This window comes from Denticeps clupeoides, chromosome 11 (assembly GCF_900700375.1).
Source record: "Denticeps clupeoides chromosome 11, fDenClu1.1, whole genome shotgun sequence".
NCBI lineage: Eukaryota > Metazoa > Chordata > Actinopteri > Clupeiformes > Denticipitidae > Denticeps > Denticeps clupeoides.
The window spans coordinates 12,325,518-12,340,854 of NC_041717.1; the positions used below are offsets into that span (position 1 = coordinate 12,325,518).

The window sequence follows — 15,337 nt, forward strand, 5'->3', positions numbered from 1 at the left end:
AGAGTCTGGAGGAAAACGTGAGAAGAGATAAAACGGAAAAGCGAGTGACCTCCATCCTAAAAGTTGTGTGTGGGATTCGGAGGAAAAGTGGGGCAGCCTTGTGCAAAAAGGCTCGGCACTATTTCTGTTCTGCACCTGGCCCTCTCACGAGGCCACAGGCATTAGCAAAAAGACACGTTCCGTTGACGGATACCCACAAAGTCACTTCACACTGTAAGCAGCTAAAAAAACACCCATACAGGCTGGCGTCTGTGTTATGAATGCAGATCTATTGCCGCGCTCTGTGGCCTCGGGGAACGTAGGCGCTCTGTTCTTCCTTTTCGACTTGACCGCGGTTGCAGGCGACATCAAGTGCGTTCACTGTTACCAATTACTTTGTGGAAAAAACAGGGACACATTTGCACCCCAAGGCTTGCCGCACTTTCATAACTTGGCTTGGGGATTGGCGAAAGATAGGGAGTTTTTTTTTTTTTTTTTTTTTTTTTATTAATTCACAGAGGAATTCCTAGAATGATGGGTAGATCAGTTTGTGCCTGAATGCAACTACTGTCCTGAGAGATTGTTCTGTTCCTGTTCCAATTTTCTCTTTTTACATGAAAAGTTCTGTACTGTACTTTGCTCCTTAACAGGCTGCAGTCTGCAGAGACACTTTTATTTAATAATGCATCGTCTGTGCCAGGACAACAAGAATGCAAACATGCAGCCACCCATGTGCACAGCTCTTCCACCAGAAACCATCTTAATGATTTTGGTATAATTGCCAGTGGTTTGGTAATTAAATGTATATTTGCAGTGGCTACTGAATGTTTATCTGAAAATCATGGGAACATAGCTTTAATTGGTTGCATGCATTCTCTTTTGTTTGAAAACCCCGCAACATAATAAAAGGAAGAATTTTTAAAAAGTTACTGAGCGTATGAGAAATAATTAATATAATTCAGTTCATTACTATGCATTCATCTAGAACATTTTTCACAGTCATGGAGTGCGAGAATACTGTAAACACCAGGGTGGTTTACAAATGAAGCCCATAAATAAATAAGGGGAACAGAGATTCCCCATGGCTCAGTATTGCCGTGGAGGTCATTCATCCATCAACAGTCGTGGGACCTAAATCACATCAACAGATTGCCTAGATTACAAAATGAGGCTATTTAATGAATAATAGATCATGGGAAAAGCCTTTCAATAAACATACTGTGCCACCAACCCCCCACTAAACTGTGTCCATATGCACACACATACACATACACACTGATAAACACTGAGAGACATGCAGAAACATGCATGCATACAAATATTGACATGGCATGTGAACAAAAATGAATCGTCCCTGGCACCAGATGGGCAGCAACCTTTTCCTACAATTTATATTTCCACCATTTTAGCAAGTGTAAGAGACCATGTAGCCCCTCAGGTCAGAAAAGAGTACGCAATGAAGCTCAGAGAAAAAAAAAACAGATGATTAGATGCATGATTAATTCGCTTTAACTACCAGACCTCTGATTGGTTAAGAGAAGATTATGGAGGGTTCAAGACGATAATGTAGAGTAAAACTTTCTATAACAATTTCCCATGGAATGCATTACACAAGGCTTCATGGTTCAGGGTGTTTCTTAAGACATCTGTGGTTCCTTTAGGTAAAGAACGTAAGGGGTAAATCTTGATTGAACAATTAGGCACTATAATATAGCACCTAAGTGGAAAACGTTTTAAGTGTGAAAACGTGTTGTCTCTATGCCCCACCACAAAATGCTCTTAAAAAAAGAACCTACCTTGTTCTCATCAAATACGTTGAAAACAAAAGAGGCAAACTTGGTCGGATCTCCAAAGGGGAAGAACTGCTTGTAGATTTTCTGGAAGCCAGCAGCGTCTAGCTGGCCACTGGGACAGTCCTTAATGAAGCCTTTGTACCTGAAGGCAGGGGTGAAATTCATGAAAACAAGTGCGTTTTTAGAAGGCATGTTCTCCGAAACAAGGAAGCTAACCAAAGGGTTAGACGTCAGTCATTTAATAACTCCATCTGTGCACGTAACCTTAATTGGATCTGTGAGCTGATAACTATGTCATTTCCATCTCCGGTCTTCCCTTTGATGCTGTGCATAATTCATGAATAAATCTGACAGCAGATTATTGCCTCACAGAAAACTGACAATGTGACTATTAAATATACATGCCACTTGTTAAATTGTAATAATACGGGCATTCCACCCCCCTCTGTGGGTGTTCAAGTTTTTTGTCTTGTCATTCAAACTGTGTTTGAGCTGTGTTGCAGGAGATATGCTCACATATTGATGAGTACTGTACCCAAACATTGTTAGCTGTATGCCACATTATACAACTGCATGCCATACTGTACCATGCAAGATGAGGACCCAATATAGCTGAACTTTGGTAGCATAATAGGCGTAATAATTATTTTACCTTGCTCTGGAACAACTGGTGCACAAACAAACATGGCAGAATTGGCTGTAGGGCTGGACAAAATGATTATCTTTTAATGATTAATCATGTTTTTTTTCTGAGATTCATCTATTAATGATTTTTTTTTAATCGTTTGATGCGATGTGATTGGATTTCTCGATTAGTCTCACATTAATGGACTAATATAGCAATTTTGTTGAGGGGTGAAGAATGTGCAGAAGTCGGACATTTTTCAAGGAAAGGATTTTGTTAATGACAACAAAAGAAACGGCATAAGGGCCAAAACCAGGGTAAACAAGGCGAGAACAAAAACAAGCATGTGTCTGAGTGACAGAAACTAACAAAAACCAAACTCGAGGTAAGAGCCAGTGCCCACTTTCAATGTGGCAGCAACGTCTGGGTGCTCTGGGGGCCATTAAGCCTAACTGGTGTCAGCTGGGATGATCAGGACTACAGGATAGGTGTATGGGCACCTGTCATGACGGCCCCAAGTTCCCCGGTGTGTCACAAATTTGTACGTTACAATTTACATACTCCACATGTGTTCATTCATAGTTTTGATGTCTTCAGTGAGAATCTACCAATGTAAATGGTCATGAAAATAAAGAAAACACATTGAATGAGAAGGTGTGTCCAAACTTTTATGCCAGCAGCCCACCATGGTGTCCATGGTGATTTCATTTCATTTATCAGCAGATCTGATCAACTGAAGGTGTATGTAATTGATCACGTCATTGGCATCCTACATGCCTATTCACGCTAGTGGATCAATTTCCTGCCCATTCACTATACGGAAATACCACTCTGCTCCACACCACCTCTTATAGCCTACTCCAACATCAAGTAGAAAGTACAAATTACAGAATAACTTCATTGAAGCACACCCACATCTTTGATGAACGATCATGTTTCTTTCACAGTTGAAACTCGGAGTCACTCATGTTGCTGCTACTAAATGCCAGCGGTGTGAATCGGCTGGTGTGAAGATACTAGAAAACAAACTTGAGTATTTGGGGAGATCAGGACTCAATTATGTTAAGTGCGAGCTTTGAAAACCTGCAAATGTAAATGTGTAGAGGGCACTAAGGCGGAGTTCAAAGGTAGCGCTAGCCGAGAGCAACTGACCCCTGGGCATGGACCGGCACATCTCTATCTCACCAAAACAGGTTCTACGGGATGGAACTGCACATGGAGCCAGAGGTCTCACAGCTACTAATGAAGGACAGCGTTAATTAAGGCCAGAGGCTGATAAAGAGAGGAGTGTTGCACAATACCTCTCTTCATTCACACGCTCTTTTTTTTCCCTTTGTTCACTCTGAGGGACTTATACTCCTTTAGAGATAAAAAGTAACACCCCTCATCCTTCCCCATAAAAGAAGGGAGAAATTCCATAGAGAGCTTGAGCTAAAAGCCAAGGAGGTCACATTAATCCTGGCATTTGCATAACCTGTGATCCACACAGCACAGACTTCCTGCCGATAGTGGAGCCAAGGTGTAGTGTGGACTGTGAGCGATGAAACCTAATTGCTATTCGATGTGCATTCAGTATACTGAATATACTGATTCATAGATGACCCATTTGGGATGAAGATGTCATGAATTATTTCATCAACTGAGGGAGGCCAATTGGAGACAAAGAGTCATCAGCGTTAAAAAGGAGGATAGGGGGGAAAAAAGCACATTTGGACTAGGCAACATTTTGAGACTGGAGGGGAGAGTCAGACAGTAACATTCTCTCACATCTGTTTACTATTTTTCAAGAGTCGGGCACTGTCTACAGCCCCACAGCAACAGCGGTACCATTCATCAAAGGAGGAAATGACTTTTCTCTGATGACTTGTGGTTTTCCTTTGGAAACACAGTGCTCCCAGCTAATAGGGAACACATCCATGAGGTTGCATAACATTACTTGTACGCTTTCATACTATGAAGAATAAACAATCTACGATCTAATGAATATTCGGTTAAGTTTAGAGCAGCCATGTAACATTTTACAAGTTCCAAAATTTATAAATAAATAAAGCAGTATAAAATTAGATTCTACGTTTCCATTTTACATAGCATTAAATGCAATTTCTAATGCTATAAATACATTTTATATGAAGGTAGGGGATTAAAAAAAAGTAGGGGGCCTGTGGAAACATTTTTTTGGTGGTTGTCCTGCACTGATACTAGCTATGTACTTATGGGACCAGGGGAAATTCAATGGGGACATGGAGAGAACTCATAACCGGCGTGCTTCCTCAAAATAGTTTCCATGTACATAAAAGAAACGTTAAAAAAGTAAAAAGGCAGCAGAACTTTCTGGATTATAAAACGGAACAGTGAGCACAGCCGTCTGCACTCTGGATTCAGTGAAGCCACTTTCCCACCATCACAACCACAAGGGCTGTTAAATAATGGACAGCCAATTGTTCAATGAAGTCATCATGGTCACTTGTGAAAACACAAAACGCTCAGGAGTTTCATTGAGTTTGAAGAATCAATATTGTCTTTTTTTAGCAGTCAAGCATTCAACCCTCCACTGTAAAAATTAACAGTGTAGTAATTTGTGTTGGCTGTATTTATAGAAAATGGGTCCCTTTGTGTGTAGGACAATGGAAAAATGGTTCTCAGTACATCTAGCATAACAAATGACAGCACAGGACATGCAATGAGAAAAAGGCAGCAGAAACCTCTACTTGTGCCAATCTATTTCTTGCCCCTAGTGATATTTTTTCTGATTATGTGTATTCTTCTTGGTTTTTGTTGGTCGTGTAATTTTCTGTGCTACTGTGCTGACCTAATGGATTAGTCAGTTTTAAAGATTGTAAATTTTAAATTGGCTACAATAATTGTAAAATGAAATAGACTACTATAGACTACTATAGCATCGCACTCATTATTTTAGATTCAAGTCCTACCATTTTAAATCACCAGAGGAAGAGTTGTTCTGTTTTTCTCAACATGCAAGATTCGGCCACAATTCCTGACCCTCTTTACTTTCCATTGACGTAAATGACTATGTGATTTGAGTGCCTGTTGAAACAATGCACAGTTGAACATCTTTGTGATGGAAGCTCCTGCCACCGCATCTCAATTAATAAATCGTCTTTGAAAAGTCGCCTGGATTTTTTTCTCTTGCCATATTGATCAAGGATCAAGGTCAAGTGGGTCGGCACAGCATTTTTTATGTATACTTAAGGTAATTGCTTGTCTGTACTTGTTTCTCCACTAATTTATTAGATTTGTATAGTTTTCCTTTGCTTTGTCATTTGTCAAAGTAAAAATAATATGCAGATTTATCTTCATTTTACATGTTAAATAAAAACTTGAGGCTGTGAGGTGTTTTAGACTGTCTTCTTATTCTTATCAGACAATATATCTATGGTGAGCTTCGTTAAAGGTGACTGACTACTGCAGGACAGAACCAGAATGGGCTGCGGCATTCATTTGCATACAGCGCACAGTAAGATCGACCCATCCCGAGATGTAAATCTATCCAGCCCAGCATCACTCTGCAATGTCTGGGCGTCCTGCCTCACTAATTATGCGCCATCTGGCATATCCCCTCGGTAAAGATTAGCTCTCACTATTCACTCGTCCTACCACCACAACACTTCGCTTGCTGCTGCTCATGCCCACGGTGCTGATGGGGGCTTATGCTGAAGTTCGGGAGGCCTGGGGGTTAAGAGTCCCGAAGGGCTACTGACCACAGTGCATATGCATTGATGTGTCTTGTTGGTTCTTAACTTGTTAGGTGAAACCTTGAGAATACATGCTAAATATTAAACACTAATTGATATGCAATCAAACTGAATATGGCTCAGTATAGAATATGGCTGCTGATGAATAAGTCAATTGTGCTCACTCACAACAACAGCCTTACCATTCATTCTTAAACTTTTAACATGGTAGGCAAGTGTTCAGAAAGTACTAACTGTTGTTTTGTTTTATGCACTATTATAGTGACAATTTTACTGGCTCCAAAATGATGATTTATTCCTCCATCAGCATCAGGTAAAAGTAGAAATTATAGATTTGCGATTTGTAAAAATGGGGTCCACGGCTTCAAGGCAAAGTTTTGCAGCCTTCTGCATTTTGCTGTCAACCAAATCTCCTAAAAGGCCATCTGGTACAAAGAGCCATTTCATGAAATCCTAAAGCAGCATGTCTAATTTCAGAACCAAGATGTGTCCAGAGTCTCTGGCTGCATTTGCCTTTCATGGTGTCACACTAAACGCAATAAGTCAAAACTCTGCCAAGAATCTATGGTTCAATCTGGCTTGTGTCCAGTTTGTCCAGCAGCTGACTCGATTGGAGTTAAATCTATGGCATTTGTATAAAAAGGTTCTTTATAAAGTTATGTATTTCATTATTTTACTGAACAATCATAATAAAGTTCAGTTCAGAAGGTACTGAAGTGTTTTATGAGTAAGATAATTATCTTATCTAGAATACAACTAGAATACAAGAATACAAAGGGTAGCCCTTTGTATTCTATTGTATTATCCAAAATACAAAGGGGAGCCCGCAGTGGACCGGCGGTTGAAGACATGACACTTACTACCCTTGTGTCCCTGACACTTGATCCTGAGGTGCTCCAGGAGGACTGTTGCTGTAACTATGAAGTGATTGTAAGTCACTCTGTATAAAAGCGTTGTGAAAAGCACATGTGAAATAGTCCCTAGGTATGGCTGTGTGAGTGTGAGTGGTGTGCGCCTCTGTCCGCCCTGTGGTAGGTTGCTATATAAAACATAATGCATGTTCTCCAAAGTCACATTCATTAGTTCACCAATCAGAATGCTTGACTGTTCAGTTTGGGAGTGGACTCTTTCATTCTGCCACAGATGTCTTTTAGGTTGTTCCTGGCTGGTTTGTCTCACTGGGCTCCTTCATCTTCAGATGTGCACCAGCGGAAAGGGAAAGCGAGCTGATCACAGCCTGCCTGTCTGGGGCTGAGTCTCCAGTCAGAGCTTACAAGACACATGGCCTGTTTATTTGGGCCAGGCGCGGTGACTTTGGCTGCAGAGGGAGCGTTTGTGTTACGGGCCGCGGGAATCGGCGCAGCATCAGGGAAGAGTCTCTGTTGCTTCCTCGACAGAGATGAAAAGCGCGCTGGGGCTGAGAGTGCCCATGGCTGGCAGACAAATGAAAGCTTGCTCCACCTTCCTGCCAAAAGCAGACAACCACGCTGGGCGTGGAGCGTGGAGAAGGGTGGGCTTGGGAAAGAGGAAATAGGGGCTCTAAAGACAAATACTCACCACTGCTGCACCTCCTTTTCTGTAACTGGAAAAGAAAACAAAACAGAGTAAATTAGGCGTGAATATAACTACAGAGGAAGCATTCCAATGCAGCTAGAAGAAGACACTGCTGTGCTGTCACTTTCTGATATCATGACCTAATTACAGCAGCCACAAAGTGATGCTTCAAGCTACAACATGCATCATTGATCATATCGAGGTAAAGGCAATCCTGACTAGAGCTGCAAGCATCTTGTATATGTTTGCTTTTGTGAAAAAGAGGAATTTCTAGGTCATAAATTGTTCTATAAGAAACAGGGTGTTTTGAAGAATCATCATTATGATTTATAATTATTCAAAACAACCTGGATCCCAAGTATATAACCGATTAGTCTCAGAAAAAGTCATTTATCCAGAAGAAACATGGACTTGTTATGACATATTTCAACCAGTAACTGAACTTCTTTGCAATCTACTCTGTTTACATGTGAAATGCCGGCTGAATGTTGGCTGAAATCAGTCAGTTCCCCGCTCAGTTCCACACACCAAAGCAATTTAAACTATCGAAACCCCAGGTAAGCACTCATAAAACTTTGACTGGGAAGTCACCAGCCCTTCTGAGCTGGAAGCCACCTGATTGCCTGAATCTTATTTAGATTCACCAGGTCCACCGGACGAAAATACCCTGGTAATGCTGTTAGTGCTATTCAGCCAAAACCCAGTATTTCCAATCATAAGAGCAGTATTTTACAGTCATGTACACAAATCACTTTACATTTCACGCAGTTCCTAAAAGGAGAATTCAGCAGACAGCACAATAACCTAGTTAAATTACCCGCTACCCAGACATAGTTCACACAGTGTCCACAGAAAACCTATTGCTTAGAGAATAAGATGGCCAGTCACATGAGTCTTATTAGAGTCCCACATTAACCTCCAGTATTTTGAGTTATTTTAAAATAAGCATTCTTGCATATGAAATATTGTTTTGCCTCAAAAAGGATAAGCAAAGATTAAATGCCAACACGATACCAAGGCTTAAACGGAAATAGAAGAGTTTATAATAGGCAGTGACATTCGACAGCATGTCTTGCCACATGATGCCAGTTCAGGAACAAACAGTAAAATCTGCTGGTGAAAACCAGGGGAAATTTAACTTAATTTGTGCACAAATAAATCCTTATTTAGACAGCTACATGATGCCAGCCAACACGCAGCTCTGCCCACCATGTGCGGGTGCGGTAGAGCCTTACATTTGTGCCACTAGGGATATGTTGGTGTGTGGTACAGATGGACCTTGTACTAATTATGTATTTGAACATGAAAGCCACAAAACCACACACTGTGATTACAAAAGATGTTAGTGGAATATTTAGGGGAAAGAAATATGTCAGAAGAACGTACAGAGCAGCACATAGTCCAATTGAAACTGAATAATGTAATTCTATGTACAATTTACATCATATGTGGATAAACGTCCACATTTTACTAGATTCCTGGAATGCTAGTTCTCTTGAAGACACTTTTGTCACTTGGATGCTATTTGATTAACTGAATATGCAAGTAAACAAGAAAATCCCTGTTGGGTAGTTAATCTTCTACCAGCTACAGTTAACAAGCAAACTAGTCTGTCCAGATCATGCATGTTAAAACGCTTTCCAATCGTCCAAGGTTATTCTGGTCTCTGTGCCACCAATACAGTCTTATCTTGGCTAATACGTATTCATTAATGTGTTATTTTTTAACCATTGGTTTACCATTTATCAGCATTTAGCGCTCCCTGCTGCAGCTTATGCATCAATGACCATGCTGGTCAGTGAAACACAGTTTTTCTCAGCCAGTAATTTCCTGATTAAAGGTTAGATAAATGCAGCAAACATGAACATGTTTTTTATGATTATCTTTATGATTAATACAGAGCTGCCAAGTATTCCATAAACCTGGGAGTGAGATTCCATAAACCTGGGAGTGAGATTTTGGTGTGTGACGGTACAGGTGCAGAGTTTGGGGGGGGGGGGGGGGGGGGGGGGGGGGGGGTCACTGTACATCTTACAGTACGTGACTGCCTGTGTCCTTAGCATACAGTCCTCCTTGACACATACACATGCATACACATTTAACAAATAAATACAAAATGTATAAATACATTATAATTTTTCTTAGTCTAGCACCCAACACTCTCCGAGCATGTTCTTCAATGACAAGTCTAAGCCTTATCAGGGCTCTTAGTTGTATACTTGATATTCTATAGAAATCGAACGAGAATTGCTGGTGTCTTCCCATTGTAAGTCGCTTTGGATAAAAGCGTCTGCCAAATAAAGTAAAGTAAAGTAAAGTAAAGTAAAGTAAAGATTGACATTATGAATAACTGCATTAAGTTGTACAAAATGACAAGATTATCCACTCTTCATTCAAATGTATGCAAAAAACCTAATCTGGAATTTGAGATATGAAATCCTTTGGGGCTAATATTACTGAATGGACACAGAGCTGCTGCCCTAGATAGTGAGTACACATTTGTACATTTCACAGACCGCATTGTAGCACCTGTCAAATGCTGCCACCGAGTCTATTTTAAACTAAATTTGACTTCACAGGAACTGGCCTAATATTTCACTTCAGAGCCCGGCGTTACATAAGGAGGCTACATTAGGGCTGATGTACACGAAGGTGTCATTCTTAAACACAAAATGGTTAGCAGTGAATTATCAAAATTGGTTCATAATCATTTCATGGTGTCTGAAAAATGACAGTATATGTTTTATGCAATATTTCATAACAGTTTGCTAGTGTAGTGCCACTATTTTTAAACTGCCACAGCAGTTTAAATAACTAGCAGGAAATAAATTAGTAGTATTTAGCAGTCACCATTCAACCAGTCTGGCCATAAATACATAAATATTTCTGTGGTCTTTACTAACAAAACAGCTGACTGACAAACTCAGAATCCTCACTTACAGCTTCCAAAGTTACAGCCGGTTGTCTGCTCTTTGCCAGTGTGTTTAATGAAGATGTTGTAATAATGGTAAAAAAAAAAAGGCAAACATTTTCTTTCATCAACATTTATGACAGATCATGTGGAATCATTTGGATCGTTCGATCAGTGGTATCAAAATATATTCAAAAGATAGACATGAGAGCAAGGACCCTTGTGGGGATAGTGCCCCATTTAAAAGGCTGAGCAACACAACACTCTGTTTCTGATGCTTTCTTTATCATAGGCATATATGGGTCAGAATGTTGTATTTTTAACTGAAGAAGAAGAATCACGTCTCAAAGGATTATGCCCCTGCATTTATACTGTCCAGCACGGGAGACGTTATAATAGTCTATATGCAGTCTTTCATGTTTCAGTCAAAAACATTTTTTGCTCTAATAAACATTCCTGTCTCTATACAGTATAGTGCACCCTTAAAACAGGCCCCTGTTATTTCAGCGATGTGGAAAATGTGGCATAAAAGACGAATTTGGACAAACCATGGATATTAGTGAGTTTTACCGATGTAGCATGTTTGTGTATAATGCCCACTTGTCTACACAAGTTTGTTTCCATCTATTCCATAATATCAATTTCATTAAAAATGAATGCATTCCACTGCATGAATGTGGAGTTCATTTTGTTGGAGGGTGTGGGGAAGAGGGTGAAAACGGATTCCACAGACCGCAACATAACAACGGTCACGTCAGGATCAGGTTATCATATGTGATTTACTGCTTTAAAGCGTTTCCTTCTTGCACACAGGGCGGATACGTTCATAAAGATGACAAGAGAATGATGTCCCTCCTCTCTTTTGACAGAACCTCAATCAGCGTGGTTATGAACATTTACGCTTAACAAAGCTGCCAACCTCCCTTACTTTTATCACCCCTGTAATGTGGGTTGGTATTTGCTACAGAAAGGGTGATATTTTCACACAAGCTGCAAACAATGCAGTCATTTCCAGAGCCCACTCATGAAAAACAGAAACTTGCTAGACAAGAGCCTTTTCCACAGTCAGGCGGCCTAAGCTGCCATTTAAAAAGAAGCAAGCCTTACCGACTGGGCTGTAATCAAGTTTTTTTTGCGTAACTCGGTCAAAGGAGAGGGGAAAGTAATGCAATCAGGCCGGAGGGGATGGACAGAGTTGCTGGAAGCTCGGCAAGAAAGCCTCGCTGTGCTTGCCAGCAAGCATCCAGTTACAGCACTGTCACAACCAGCCTTCCATTTGAGTCTGACGGATAACTTAGACTACTGCAAGGTACAAAAAAAACAAAAAGTCATTTATTGCAGCCTGCTCTTTTCACGCTGCTTCAGAGTAGATCAGCTAATGGCCTCTCATTGCTGAAGTGGAGAGTAGGTAACCCCAGGTTTTGCCCTTTATAAGGTCAGACAGCACTGGTGTGTGTTTAAAAGGACTTAAAATCTCAGCGTACAACATGACGTATGCTGAGTGTAATTGTAATTTACCACAGTACCGTAGTGAGTGGCTACTCGGTGCAGGCAAGGACAGCAGGCCATTGCAGTACAGTACAGAAAATCACATTTAAAAGCAGGAACATCTTCCATTTCCTCAAAATATACAAGTATAGGTAGATATAGATAAATAGATAGACAGACAGGTAGGTAGACATCGAAGAAATGGCTGAATTAGAATTATCCAGTAACCCCCAAAATGTGTTAAATGTATAATTGTATATGAATGAATGACCTCTATTCACACTAAATCTCGAGTCGGTCTCATGACTCCACCCAGAATGCTTTTCCAACCGTCTGGAAATAGTTTCCACATACCCTGAGCACTTGTTGGCAGCTTTTCCTCCCTAGGCCACTCCATTACAAATATCTAAACATTTATGTTTATGACTATCAAGGTCGGAATGACTGATGCAAATACAAGGCTGTGGTTAGAACCAGTACAAGTCTAAGTCTAAATAAAAACGTTACTGTATTCTATATTTTAGTGCAGCAATCTTACCAAAGACCAAATTTATTCTCTGAACAGCATTTATATGTATCATTTGTGTATAATAATAAGTATTATGGTGTTATAAGTATTGTGCATGTGGAGTGTCCATACATCTAACATTAGAATATGAGACCTAATGAACGTTTTATAAACTGGTAAATGGTATAGGGACCCATATTGATCACTGATGCCTACCTACTTTCTTATTTTCTAATTGAACCCAACCCATTCGAACCAGCAACCTCATGGCTGCCAGAAATGTTTATAATTTCAATAAGAAACACATCTGTGACTGGACAGTCCATCTTTGCAATATGGGTAAGATGACTGCGTGATTGCCTGCTATTTCAATCTCTAACATTCATCGCATTATAAATATTTGCTATTTAACAAACCTTCAGATAAAAATGTCTTCTGAAAATCATGAAGATCATACACTCAGTTGGGTGTGTCTGATAATAAACTAAGGAGGAGAAGGAGGGGGAGTCATTGGTAATAGCCAATGGTAGCATAATATTGTTCTCTTTATCCCATATTATCCTAATGTTGGAGTGAAATGACAAATACAATTTTGTCAGATTTGTATCCGGTCAAGACAGGCAGACCAAAAATCAAAGCAAGTGATTCCAAATATCTACTGTTTGGACACATTAGCCTACACAGACTAAGTTCTGACAAGTGGGGATGTGCAAGGGTGTGAAAGTCACACAAATTCACAACTGCAAACGGTGTCACAGTATATATAACAACAGTGTCTACTGGCTGTGGAACATGCTGCACTTGTAAAAGTTTGTTCTTTTTATGCCCACACAAAACTAAGAAGGAGTCAGTCTAGCATGAGTTCATTGTGCTCCTCACTATGATAATTGCATTAATTGCAACATACTAGCTCGTGGTTGGACTGCACTTGTGTTTCAGTTGCGCTAAATACTAGTGGTGGTAGTCGCCTTTGAACCAGAAGACCCAGGTTCAAATCCCACTTACTACCATTGTGTCCCTGAGCAAGATATGTAACCCTAAAAGTTGCTCCAGGGGGGACTGTCCCTGTAACTACTGATTTTAGGTCGCTCTGGATAACAGCGTCTGATTAATGCTGTAAATAATAAACCTCAGGTTACAATGACCTAAAAACGTTACACTTGCTTATGCATTTTATGCACTTTCTATGATTTGTACAATCTCTCTTGTGTTTTAGCATGGACAGACAAGGCCTCAGCATTAGCCTTTATATTATTAGAGTAATAAAACAGAAGAAATGGGACCAAAAAATGGAAGAAAGATGATGAGATTGTACAGGCATAGAATGAGAGTGAATAAATAGAAATAAGAGGGGACAGATAACATGAGATTGAAAAAAAAAATGAAGCGATAAGAGTCCAAATGTGGACATAATGGGGACGAAGTGTAAAAAACCCTAATGCCCCCGGTGCAATGCTTAGCTGATAAAACTATAATTACACTTTTTCATTTGATGCTCTGAGAGAGGCAATTAGGGGGTAAAGAAAGCGGTTGGATAGGAGGGGGGAGAAAGAAAAGGACGAAATGAGGAAGCTGACGACTGCCAGCGGAAGACAGCCCATCCAAGCAAGATGCCCCTTCGTCCCCAACACTGCAATTTCCGGCCTCAGCCGCTGTCCGTGTTGCCCCCTCTGTGAAGTTGAGCGTGCACCAAACACCATCATTAAGAAGCCAATGGTTGCCAGTTTCCCAACCTCCCCCCACCCCTCAGTGACAGAACAACAACCAGTGTGCGACTACTCCACTATTAACACACAAGCTACTGTATGTTTTGTTGTTTTTTTTTTTGGTCTGTAAAAAGCTGCAAAATTGTTTTAATGAAACGTGTAAAACAGCATATCTGTTTGGGCTGGGTCAAAATAAAGCGTCGTCACCCAGCGGCATCGTGCGATTTCACTGCTACGGCAGCGCGGCGGATGTGAATGTGTTACATTTGGCTGTGCATTCATTTGCCTGCTGATTTACGTTAGTTATGTATTTGCACATTCATCACACTCAGTGATCCACATGACAGCTTTTACTATTGTGGACACCACAAACGGAGGCCTACTGTTCCAATTAAATGGTCCAAATAAACGTGGCGTGTAGCCTTAATGTAAGCCCTAATTTGTGTCACTTGATGGAATGAATAAAATATTCATGCAACAATGGCGGAATAAACAACGAGATGTCATCATTATGTGTACAGCTTGCGCCGCTCGTGGTGAAAGTGGGAGTTGGGTTTGGGGGGGGGTATTTGCTCTCTTGTACCGGTGCTGTATACTGCTCAGTGCCGCCATGGAAACTATCTCTCCCACTGGCAAGCCTGCTTTCGCTATCTCTGAGAGCAGCTCTCACAACCCAGACACCATCTGCATACTCATGTCTCAATGGAACACCATAATGGAACATCATAGTCTGTTGCACCATCTAAACTGCAATCTTCTCTTTAATGTTTCAGGGTGCCGACATATATATATATATATATGTGTGTGTGTGTGTGTGAGTTAAGATTGTTGGTCTACATGTATATTCTGACTCATCTTGTCTAGCTGTTATGGAAGGGATCGAGTTGGGGCTGTCTTGGATGGGTTTCATGTTGTGCAGACACATAAGACACCCGTCAAAGCCTACCTACCAGAGGATTCAAACTCAAATAAAGACCTACCAAGAACACCATGGCATCTGTCTTTTTTGTCATATGTTGCATCTCAACTGAACAGGAAGACATGGTCACATGGTACTTAC

General features: G+C 40.6%; 1 protein-coding gene across 5 annotated transcripts in view; it reads right to left on the reverse strand.

Moving 5' to 3' along the window:
- ncs1b (neuronal calcium sensor 1b) overlaps positions 1–15,337 on the reverse strand; it is a 28,234-nt gene that overhangs the window by 3,991 nt on the left and 8,906 nt on the right. For 4 of the 5 annotated variants that reach the window (XM_028997318.1, XM_028997316.1, XM_028997317.1 and 1 more), the window contains 2 exons: positions 7,668–7,692; positions 1,776–1,914 (listed from right to left, as the gene is read on the reverse strand). In XM_028997318.1, coding sequence (XP_028853151.1) covers positions 1,776–1,914; positions 7,668–7,692 — 164 coding nt within the window. Of the gene's footprint in view, positions 1–1,775; positions 7,576–7,667; positions 7,693–15,337 lie in introns of all 5 variants that reach the window. The other variant, XM_028997319.1, reaches the window with a different exon arrangement.